The 10,793-nt window shown below is 40.1% G+C and overlaps 3 protein-coding genes across 4 annotated transcripts; 2 read left to right on the top strand and 1 right to left on the bottom strand.

The window, feature by feature from the left end:
• Positions 1-355: 355 nt before the first annotated feature.
• LOC108064540 (probable ATP-dependent RNA helicase DDX43) lies at positions 356-5,682 on the top strand. Of its 2 annotated transcripts, none has more exons than XM_017152117.3 (5): positions 356-488; positions 551-1,456; positions 2,505-3,013; positions 3,965-4,600; positions 5,186-5,682. In XM_017152117.3, exons 2-5 carry the CDS (start codon positions 737-739, stop codon positions 5,529-5,531), a joined length of 2,211 nt encoding a protein of 736 aa, XP_017007606.2. In that variant the 5' UTR covers positions 356-488; positions 551-736; the 3' UTR covers positions 5,532-5,682. The 2 variants fall into 2 exon arrangements, with proteins under 2 accessions (XP_017007606.2, XP_070072939.1); XM_070216838.1 differs by lacking the exons at positions 3,965-4,600; positions 5,186-5,682 and adding exons at positions 3,075-3,122; positions 3,234-3,617.
• A 57-nt stretch (positions 5,683-5,739) lies between these two features.
• On the bottom strand, positions 5,740-6,797 carry LOC108064541 (pre-mRNA-splicing factor ISY1 homolog). The gene is made up of 4 exons (XM_017152119.3): positions 6,765-6,797; positions 6,681-6,703; positions 6,457-6,617; positions 5,740-6,399 (listed from the first exon to the last, which is right to left on the bottom strand). Exons 1-4 carry the CDS (start codon positions 6,765-6,767, stop codon positions 5,765-5,767), a joined length of 822 nt encoding a protein of 273 aa, XP_017007608.2. The 5' UTR covers positions 6,768-6,797; the 3' UTR covers positions 5,740-5,764.
• Positions 6,798-7,579: 782 nt separating this feature from the next.
• On the top strand, positions 7,580-10,756 carry Arl8 (ADP-ribosylation factor-like protein 8). Its single transcript, XM_017152167.3, has 4 exons — positions 7,580-7,818; positions 9,273-9,427; positions 9,494-9,655; positions 9,724-10,756. The coding sequence occupies exons 1-4, from the start codon at positions 7,696-7,698 to the stop codon at positions 9,842-9,844; spliced, it is 561 nt and encodes a 186-aa protein (XP_017007656.1). The 5' UTR covers positions 7,580-7,695; the 3' UTR covers positions 9,845-10,756.
• The last annotated feature ends 37 nt before the right edge of the window (positions 10,757-10,793 follow it).

The following is a 10,793-nucleotide window of genomic DNA, read 5'->3' as shown; positions in this document are numbered from 1 at the left end:
CAAAAGGGACCGCCAAAGTGGTGAATAGTGCTGTACAATTGGGAAATGCCAACTGGATTTCTCGACCGGTGGAGAGTTGCCAACTCTTTTTTTTAGTCGAAACATCGATAGGTATCGGCTAAATAATAATGGAAGATTGGGATTCCCACGAAGTTCTGTGGGTTTTTTATTAAATAAATTAGGAACATAAAATGGAAATATTAATTCTTTCTGATATTTAAATGTTCGAGTTTTGATAAAAATTACTTTTAAACTTAAGAGTAATATGCTATATTACTCAATCCATAACTTTTTATTTCGAGTTCAATTTAATTTGGTTTGATAACAGGAATACAAATAATATTCGATTGCAATATCGATTAATCGATTGAGCTTCCATCCCTAGTCGAAATACAACCCTTCCACGAAAGCGTCTGTCAAAGCGGTCCATTTAACTTTCCTTTTGGCCGAGTTTTCCGACTAGAATGAAGTGACTAAACTGACACCGAGTGAGTAAAATAATTATTAAATATTATTTCCGGAACATTAGGTTATTTGAGTGCCCTTGCAGCTTCTTTCTTTAAATCAGCGTCAGATTTTCGCTGTGCAAGCTCAGTTTTGGGCCATCAAACACACACACACGCACGCGAATTTACCGTTTGAAAGCGCACGAGCGAATTGCAAAGTCGGCATTTTTCACGTGCCCTGCGTTTTTTCTCTGAATTCCTACAAAATAAAGCGTCGAGCGGATTCCAATATGTCTGAGCTCGATTGGGACGATCCAAATTACGTGGAGGCTCCGGCCAAGGTTCAGGAGTACTCCAAGATGAATGATAAGTACGAAAGGAGCCTCAGACGCGATGACAACTCTCGTGGATACGGCGGTGGCGACAGGAGGCGGGACGATAATCGTGGAAACCGCGATGATTACGGCGGAGATCGCCGGGATAATCGAGGTTACGGCGGAGGAAGGCGTGACAATCGGGATAATCGCGATGATTACGGAGGAGGAGGACGCCGTGACAATCGGGACAATCGCGATGATTACGGAGGCGGTTTCAGTGAATCTCTGAGCATCGCTTCCGATATGATCGGAAGGATAATTGGAAAAGCCGGATCAAATATATCCCGGATTCAGACCGATTTCGATGTCCGCGTGAATGTGGACAAGAACGATTTGGTAGTCAAGATATCGGGCAGCTCCCAGAGCAACGTCACCGATGCCATCGAACACGTTCGCAAGCAGGTCTCCAGTGATTCAGGAAGGGATCGTGATAGAAGGGGCAGCGGTTCCTACGGAGGAGATGGTGGCGGCGGAGGAGGTTATGGAGGAGGCGGTAGGAGCTATGAAGGAGGAAGTGGCGGATATGGCAGATCCAAGGGGAGTAGCTACGAATTCAATCCGCCGGCATCCTCTAATAACGATGGTGGAGATCTCACCGGCTCCATCGATTGGGCATCCCTTAATAAGGCTTCGGTAAGTAGAAAAAAACTTAAGTCGATAACTCTTACTGTTTCCCATAATTTTAAATTTAATTTTGCATACCAAATTTAGTTTTACTTATTTAAAGGTCATTTAAATGTTTAAAACTCTAATAATTTTGAGGAAGCATTTAAAAAATAAACTCATTTTTTGTATCGTATTTTTAATTTTTATACCCGTTACTCGTAGAGTAAAAGGGTATATTAGATTCGTGCAAAAGTATGTAACAGGTAGAAGGAAGCGTTTCCGACCCTATAAACTATATATATTCTTGATCGGGATCACTAGCCGAGTCGATCTAGCCATGTCCGTCTGTCTGTCTGTCTGTCTGTATGAACGCTGAGATCTCGGAAACTATAAAAGCTAGAAGATTGACATTTTGCATGCAGATTATAGGAGTTCCTACGCAGCGCAAGTTTGTTTCAAAAGGATGCCACGCCCCCTCTAACGCCCACAATCGCTTATATACGATTTTAAAAATTTCAATATTTTGGAAAAGTAAAAATGCAGTTTTATTGTGTTTATCAATACCTATCGAAATGTAGAAGAAATTTTTTAAATCGGACCATTCGTTAAAAAGTTACGGCGGATCAAAGTTTTTCTCCATCTCTTTCGCACTCCCTTTAGCTGAGTAACGGGTATCTGATAGTCGGGGCACCCGACTATAGCGTTCTCTCTTGTTTTGTTTTATAAAAATACAATTTACAGTTTCAAATCAGAAGATAATTTTGGTTACAAACCATATTAATCAATACAATTCTTGAATGTTAAATATTTTATATTCCATCTTAAAATTTAAAATAATTAAACAAAAACTTCTTATTTAGAAAACCATTTTATTTTTAATGTCGAATATTTTGTCTTTTAGTTAAAATTGAAATATGTGATAATATTAAAACAAATTTATTACAAAATAATATAGGTTTAATTTAATTCTAAAAATAAAATACGACAAACATAAAATATCACTGTTATATTTAAAGCTCGTGATATACGGGAAACATTCAAATAGCTTTTCTAAATCCCATTTAATTCCTTACAGGAAGCAGCCACTAAGGCTCGGTGGGCCAAGTGTCCTCCGCTGACGAAGAACTTCTACAAGGAGGCGCCAGAGGTGGCCAATCTAACCGAGTCCCAGATCGAGCGCATTCGTGCTGATAATAACAACACCTCGGTCTCTCACGTTTTCGAGCCGAAAGAGGGAGAGACCGCGCCGCCCATTCCCAATCCAGTTTGGACTTTCGACCAATGCTTTTCCGAATACCCGGATCTTCTGGGCGAGATCACCAAGATGGGCTTCTCCAAGCCCTCGCCGATTCAATCGCAGGCGTGGCCCATTCTCCTCCAAGGACACGATATGATCGGCATCGCTCAAACGGGCACGGGCAAGACACTGGCCTTCCTGCTGCCCGGCATGATACACACGGAGTACCAGAGCGTCCCAAGGGGTCAGAGGGGCGGTGCCAACGTCCTCATACTGGCGCCCACTCGAGAGTTGGCCCTTCAGATTGAAATGGAGGTGAAGAAGTACTCCTTCCGCGACATGAAAGCGTGAGTATCATCGTTGGCAGATAATAAGTTAGTTAACTAAGAAAAATCCCTGAATCCTTAGGATTATCTATGTATTTTGTTAACCATATTTATAAAGAATCGAAAAAACGTGAGTATTGGACAACTGTTTTATGGGCAACCAAATAGTAAATAGTTGTTTCAGTATAAAATTTATAACCTAATTTTAAAATAAGCATAGGAACTCAAACGGTATTTGCAGAATCAGAATCTATACTGGCTAATTGTCCGTGCAATCAAAGAGGACTCGGAAATCCCATTTTGATGATCTTGTCCAGCAGACCCGGGTATTTTGCAAAGCACTGATCGAAGCTTCAAACTGGATATGGAATGGAATGTTGTTATTAATCAGCACCAATGCACTTGATTTGTGACTTATTAAGATGGTCTACCTTTGCCGCCTCCTTGCTGAAGTTTTTTGTTAGCGGCGGACATTTGGCCCACCGAGCCTTTGTAGCTGCTTCCCATAAGGAATTAATTGGGATTTAAAAGGCTATGACAAATGTTTGACATTATCTGAATGTTCGCCGTGTGTCACGAGCTTTAAATACAATTGTGAAGTACTAAAGTCGATAAGACTCTGAGCTATGATTGTACCTATCTCTGTATTATTATCGCTTTTAATATTTAAGAATAAAAATAAAACTGTATTCATTGTTAATTTAATAGTAAAGTTTGTGTTTTTTATCTCATAATTAGATATCGGATTTTAGGTGAAATCGTTTTTTTTTAGAATACGATTTAAAGCCAAATTTGATTGGTTATAAATTTTATTTATTAAGTTAAAAATAGATTTAGATTTGTAAAAAATTTTTTAATAATATTTAAAAAAATAAAATCCGATGTCTACTCATAATTTAGTTTATACATTTTTTTTTACGATTTTCTGTATTTATCACAAAAGTTCTAATGGATAAACGTTTTAATTTCCAGCGTTTGTGTGTACGGCGGTGGCGACCGTCGCATGCAGATCTCTGACTTGGAGCGCGGTGCGGAGATCATCATCTGCACACCGGGCCGCCTTAATGATCTCGTCCAGGCCAACGTTATCGATGTGAGCACCATCACGTATCTGGTGCTCGACGAAGCCGATCGCATGCTGGACATGGGCTTCGAGCCGCAGATTCGCAAGGTAATGCTGGACATTCGCCCGGATCGACAGACCATTATGACCTCTGCCACCTGGCCACCGGGAGTTCGCCGTCTGGCGCAGAGCTACATGAAGAATCCCATCCAAGTGTGCGTCGGTTCGCTCGATCTGGCGGCCACGCATTCGGTGAAGCAGGTGATTGAGTTGCTGGAGGACGACAAGGAGAAGTTCAGCACGATCAAGTCGTTCGTGAGGAACATGACCAAAACGGACAAGATCATAATATTCTGCGGTCGCAAGGCTCGCGCCGATGACTTGTCCAGTGATCTTACGCTGGATGGCTTCATGACCCAGTGCATCCATGGCAATCGCGATCAGAGCGACCGTGAGCAGGCCATAGCCGACATCAAGTCGGGCGCCGTGCACATCCTGGTGGCCACCGATGTGGCATCTCGTGGCCTGGACATCGAGGACATCTCGTAAGCAAATATTATATAGTTATTTTATACCAGGGTTCGGAAAATACATACAACATGTTAAATGTCAAATTGTTAAGTTCAAAAAAAGTTATTGACTTGTGTGTAAAAAATTGTATTCTACATAGAAACATAAATAACGTGTTATTAACACGACGATTTTTTTTACACAGCGTGTTTTTAACACAATGAGTTTTTGACATTCAAGTGTCAGTATGTTGAACTGAAAAATGACCGGTTTTCTAGAGTATAAGAATTCATATATGCTTTGAAATGGTTAAAACTAACATAAGATATCATATTGGAAAATGACCGGTTTTCTAGAGTATAAGAATTCATATATGCTTTGAAATGCTTAAAACTAACATAAGATATCATATTGGTTTTTCATTTTCCCTTCGACTCGTTAATGTCCGGAAAATGTAGTTTTTATTTGTGTTAAAAACACAAGTAATTATTTTTCACATTTTAACACTTTTGTATTTGACAGACATGTCAACCATTTTGCTCATTCATGTTTTTCACATGTGTGTCAATTTCCGAACCCTGTTTTATACAGCTTTTATAATTTTTTATCCCTCATTTTAGACATGTCATCAACTATGATTTCCCCCGCAACATCGAGGAGTATGTGCACCGCGTGGGTCGCACGGGACGTGCTGGACGCAAGGGCACCTCGATAAGCTTTATCACTCGCGAGGACTGGGGCATGGCCAAGGAGCTGATTGAAATCCTGCAGGAGGCGGAGCAGGAAGTGCCCGAGGAGCTGCACAACATGGCCAGGCGTTTCAAGGCCATGAAGGAGAGGCGCGCTGCTGAAAGCGGCGGATTCGGTGGAGGAGGAGGAGGTCGCTTTGGTGGCGGCGGAGGAGGACGCAGTGGCGGTGGCGGTCGCGGCGGTGGAGGCCGCAACTTCGATAGATTTAACTTCTGATTGAATCTCCAGTTTGCATTTTGTAGTTATTAGAGACCACAGCGCATTGAAGTGCCTTGAAATTTTGTTTAACAAATTTGTTTAACGATTCTTCTATCCAAAGATAGATAAAACACCGAAATAAACCCATTGTGGGGATTAAAAAACTGAACTTAATGAGTAATGTTTCAATATCAAATGTACAAAATAAGTTATTGAAAAATCAAACTAAGAAATTAGAATGTTTATTGAGCTTAGTTGGCGCCACCGGCGTATTTCTCCAGGAGTTCCTGCTTCCGCTTGCGCAGGAGCGCTTCCTGGACATCCTGCTGCGTGGGCACGGGCACATGGGCGGTGAATTTGGGGGCCAACAGGCCGTGGGGATCCTCCACTGCGGCTCGGGCCTTGGCATCCTCGATGGCTTCGCGAGCGGGTCCCGAAAGGGGATATATTTCGTCCTCCTCCTCGTCGTCATCGATTATGCGGCCATCCCTGGCCATTTTCTCCCTCCATTCCTGCACCGCCTTCTGGATGGCCGCCCGTTCTATGCATTCCTCCAGAGGAATCAGAACGCCATCCTCGTCATCCCGATAGCCATAGTACTCTGCGTCTATATCCTTCATCAGTTCGGCGCGGGATTTTCTGGGCGGCGGCGGAGGATCCTGTTCGAAGAGCTCCCGCACACCCGGCAAATCCTTGGCGGCTCCAAAGTATTTGTATCCTCGGTTGCCCGGAACTTCGCGACCCTCCGCATCGAACATCTTGGGACCATAGCGCCTGTAGTGCGGGCCTCCCAATGAAGATATCTGATTTTCCCAGTGGCGCTTCTCGCGCAGCAACTTGTTGATTTCATCGTTGAGATCGCGGATGCGGAATTCACCCAAGCCAGCTGTAAGTAGTGCGGGTATAAGTAAGTCTTTCGAGGAAACTGAGACCAAATAAGTACCATTTTGTATCTGGGCCACCTTTTTGGATATATCACGTATGATCTCCAGGCGGAACTTCTCGCAGCGGGGCAAATCGTGGCACTCGGAGGCCAAATAGGGCCGGCGTTCCTTTTCGCCGGATTCCACTTCTTTTGCGGCCCGCCAACGTGCCAATGTTGTCCTGTCGAAAAGAGCGCATGGGTGTTAAAATTGAAGTGGTTTTTTTTATACCAGGATTACTTACATTGCCTTCTCTGCATTTCGCGCCTGAAATTAAACATTTATTACACATTTTAATTACAATTTAATAAATAAATGCGCGACTTACCATTTTGTTTACTATCTTCTTCTGCCCAAACTGCCAGTCACTACGAAACCAAAAGAATTCGATTGGCCAGTTATCGATATGAAATACAGTAAGCACTCTGTATGTATTTTACAATATTAAATATTACGATTTTTCACTTATTTTAAATTATATTTTATTGAAGAATATTTAAATAATTTTTTACCAATTATTATATTATATATTTAAAATATCCAACAAAAATAATTTGTAGAATTTTAATATTTTTCCAATTCTTATTTATTGCAGTATTAAATATTTTAAACTAAACTGTAAAACTTATTGAATTTATTTATTTAAAAACTTTTACCATTCACCCTGTAGGCCTGTTTTGTTCGAGTTTTTTGGCGCAAAAGGGATGCATAAGAAGTTTGTTGTTTTTTCGAAAGTATAACAAAATTTAATTATTCGTCGTCAAAGTGTTCGCAGTTATCAATATTTTTGATGTTTAAAAAACATAAATTAAACATCAATGCTTTGAAAAAAAATTATTTATTTTAATTCTAATAATTTAATAAATAAGTAAAACAGCCCAACTGCAAGACCTTTATGGTTTATATTAAAATAAAAAAACAAAGGCTTTATTTTTGCATTTTTTGGTATATTGTGTATTTATTTCCTAGGTCCTCCCTAGTAAAATAAACAAAAAAAAACAACAATATTTGGAGTTAACCCAGTGGAAACACTTTTTTGGAGTAATCCGAAATAGTGTGACTAGACTATAACTTAAATTAAAAACACATTTTTCAACACTTTAAAATTGGTGATGTGACTGAAACATCGATTGTCGCCAAAAAACATCGATGTTTCTCCACCTCAGTTGTTTTTTTTCACGCCAACCTTACGCTCTTTGGAAAAGGAAACCTTTTTTCGCGATTTCAACCAGATCCCGACCAAGCACACCTGCCCCAGGATGTTGGCCCTCATCAACAGGATCCTCGAGTGGTTCAAGAGCATCTTCTGGAAAGAGGAGATGGAACTGACGCTGGTGGGGCTGCAGTTCTCCGGGAAGACGACGTTCGTCAATGTTATTGCAGTGAGTATTTCGCACTGGGTGTGTGTGTGTGTGTGTGCGAATTTGTCAGTGTATGGGTGGAAGGGTGGTTTTTTTTTGGGGGGGCGCAGAGAAAGCCGGGGGATCGGCCATGACTATATCGTCGGTTAAAGAACCAAACACAAACCCCTAATCACAAAGGAACTGCTAGAGCTCAGTGCCCCCACTTTCCCTTTGTTTATTTCTTATATCAGCCCCCTTTTCTTTCACTGCATCAATAATTAACGCTGTGCTAACCGTTTTATTTTAGTGCTAAAGTTTACCGTTTTCCCGTCGACCGTAATCAATAAACCTATACACCATATATACGCATGTTTTCCGCACAATGACGCCATTATCAGCGCTACGACCCCCTGACCCCGCCCCCCAAACCGCCTCCTTATTTCTGTCACACTTTTCTGCACGCTGATAAAGACGCGATCTAAAGTTTCCAGCTTGAAATAGTATAAAGTATAGTTATATTTCCCAGGGGTTTTTGGGAGGTGGAGTTAGTGCCTTTGTGCCGCCTGACTTATGAGTCATGTGAGTCCAGCGAGCAAGCGAATTTAATTCGAATGAATGCCCGCATCTACTGGAAATGTGTTTGCCCAAGTGCTCCCAAAATGGAATTTTCCCCCGCTTATCACTGTTATTAGACTCCGCGTAATCCAATGTTTACTCAGATTCATCCATTACTGTAATGTTCAGGTTCGGATTGCAAACAGACTTGCGGGTGACGGGGAGTCATCACTTTCCCACTTCATAGGTATTTGTTTACTACACGACTTCAGACGTTCTTTGACCAATGATTTTCGCTGAGTTTGGAAAATACCATTATAGTTTTAGCTTTTTAAATAACTCTTATTACATTTTAACCATAACTCTTGTTTATATTTGTCTTGCTATATTGCAATTCATCACATCAATAATATCTTTGGAATTTAAAGTGTTTTTATACATGTTATTTTTTCTATATGAACAATATTTTAGTCATTCTTTTCTTTTTACTATGAGTTATTTCGAGTTGAGTCCCTTTTATATCGGAATAATTTATTTTGGTTTTATCAATACTGTCTCACTTTTACTTTTTAAGTTTTTTAGTTACAACATTTTAGAAAATTCCCATTTTATTTAGACAACTTGTTTCTAGGATACGTTAAATAACATTACTTTCTTCAAGATTACAAAGTTTTTAAAATTTAAAAAAATTTAAAATTTTTATAATTAGATTTAGTAAACTTAAAGAAAATGCCAAAAATGGGATGCTGCAGAATGTAAAATATTGTTTACTCGATTTTTACATTTGCTTTTAACTGCATACTTTTGGGCATTATTGGGTAGAAAAGATACATATTTGAAAATTAATGGCACTTTTAACCAATAAATTAACCCTCATTCTTACAAATCTTCCCTGACTATACAACATTTGTAATATTTAATATTTTTCTTTTTTTCAGTCCGGCCAATTCGCTGAGGACATGATACCCACAGTGGGCTTCAACATGCGCAAGATCACCCGGGGCAATGTGACTATCAAGGTGTGGGATATCGGAGGCCAGCCTCGATTCCGATCGATGTGGGAGCGCTACTGTCGCGGCGTTAATGCGATTGTGTAAGCAATAATGCAGGTTAAGCAACAAAGGGAAGCCAATTAACACTGCTATTTATTAATCAACAGCTACATGGTGGATGCCGCCGATCTGGACAAATTGGAGGCCTCGAGGAACGAGCTGCACTCACTATTGGACAAACCGCAGCTCGCAGGCATTCCAGTGCTCGTGTTGGGCAACAAACGTGATCTTCCAGGCGCCCTCGATGAAACCGGGCTCATCGAACGCATGTGAGTAGCTTAGATTTTGATAAAACCATCCATAATATTTGTAACTCATGACTTAAACTGAATTCCAGGAATCTATCGAGCATACAGGACCGTGAAATCTGCTGTTATAGTATTTCCTGCAAGGAGAAGGACAACATTGACATAACGCTGCAGTGGTTAATTCAACATTCGAAAAGCCAAAGTCGTTAGATAACGAAAACCCACACACACACACAACTCCCTACCCTCTACACACACTACACACTAGGCACTAATAATATCTCACACAGAACAACTATATATACATATATACACTAATAATAATTTGCAGAGTGATGAACAATGAGCAAAGCCAGCAGTAAGCCAACTAATTGGGGTACAAGATTGAAAAACCAAACTAAACCACAGCGAGTAATATCTATGCCTTGAAAGATCTGTTTGTACGTATGGTAGTGTCTGCATGTGTATGTTGTATGTGATTTCGCAATGCAGGGTTCGGGTGCTCGACTGTCTCGAATTTGTAGACTCACAAAGGGAAGATGCTTAAATGAATTCTGTGTACGTTGTAAGTTTTGTTAGTTAATCTATGCCGACACACCACACACCATACCCACAAGAACAAGAACAAGAACACACAACCCACACGACGCGCTCGTGCGTATTTAGTATTTCATTCTGGCTTGATCGACCATTTATCCCCAATATATGTATATGTATGTCGCCTCTACGAATTTCGTTGGCCGTCTCCATGATTAGTTAGACTTATGTTTAGTGTTTATTGGTGTGATTATATAATTATTATTATTTTTATAATTTTTGTATACAATATATAATTTACATTTCGCTTATGCGCTTCAATGCAGATTATTTATTTTTAACTGGAATTTTTGCTTAGCGAAAACTGAAAAACTTAAGCGACGGAAAAGCATAAATTATGAAGACGTTTTAAACTATGAATATATATATATATTTAAACAATATGAATGTAAAATCAACTAAGCAAGCGAAAGCCATAGTTAAAGAAATTCCAAGATTGAATGTAAAATACGCAAAAAAACAAATTGTTGAGTTTTTCTAGCTACAGCCAAAAACTAAAATGCTGAACCCAAATTGAGATCCTTAGGCCTTGTCACGCTTTTCCTATGCTCATTAACATTCA

Source organism: Drosophila takahashii, chromosome 3R, assembly GCF_030179915.1.
Source record: "Drosophila takahashii strain IR98-3 E-12201 chromosome 3R, DtakHiC1v2, whole genome shotgun sequence".
NCBI lineage: Eukaryota > Metazoa > Arthropoda > Insecta > Diptera > Drosophilidae > Drosophila > Drosophila takahashii.
Note: the sequence above shows the minus strand (reverse complement) of the source record. Positions and strands in the feature narration are given on the sequence as shown.

Bases quoted from the DNA above. Each gene is read 5' to 3' on its own strand.
- Arl8 (XM_017152167.3), top strand. From the start codon at position 7,696: ATGTTGGCCCTCATCAACAGGATCCTCGAGTGGTTCAAGAGCATCTTC. The intron at 7,819-9,272 runs GTGAGTATTTCG...TCTTTTTTTCAG, and splicing joins CGTTCGTCAATGTTATTGCA to TCCGGCCAATTCGCTGAGGA. The intron at 9,428-9,493 runs GTAAGCAATAAT...ATTAATCAACAG, and splicing joins CGCGGCGTTAATGCGATTGT to CTACATGGTGGATGCCGCCG.
- LOC108064540 (XM_017152117.3), top strand. From the start codon at position 737: ATGTCTGAGCTCGATTGGGACGATCCAAATTACGTGGAGGCTCCGGCC. The intron at 3,014-3,964 runs GTGAGTATCATC...TTTAATTTCCAG, and splicing joins TCCTTCCGCGACATGAAAGC to CGTTTGTGTGTACGGCGGTG. The intron at 4,601-5,185 runs GTAAGCAAATAT...CCCTCATTTTAG, and splicing joins CTGGACATCGAGGACATCTC to ACATGTCATCAACTATGATT.
- LOC108064541 (XM_017152119.3), bottom strand. The intron at 6,618-6,680 runs GTAAGTAATCCT...TCTTTTCGACAG, and splicing joins CGAAATGCAGAGAAGGCAAT to GACAACATTGGCACGTTGGC. The intron at 6,400-6,456 runs GTACTTATTTGG...CACTACTTACAG, and splicing joins GGTGGCCCAGATACAAAATG to CTGGCTTGGGTGAATTCCGC.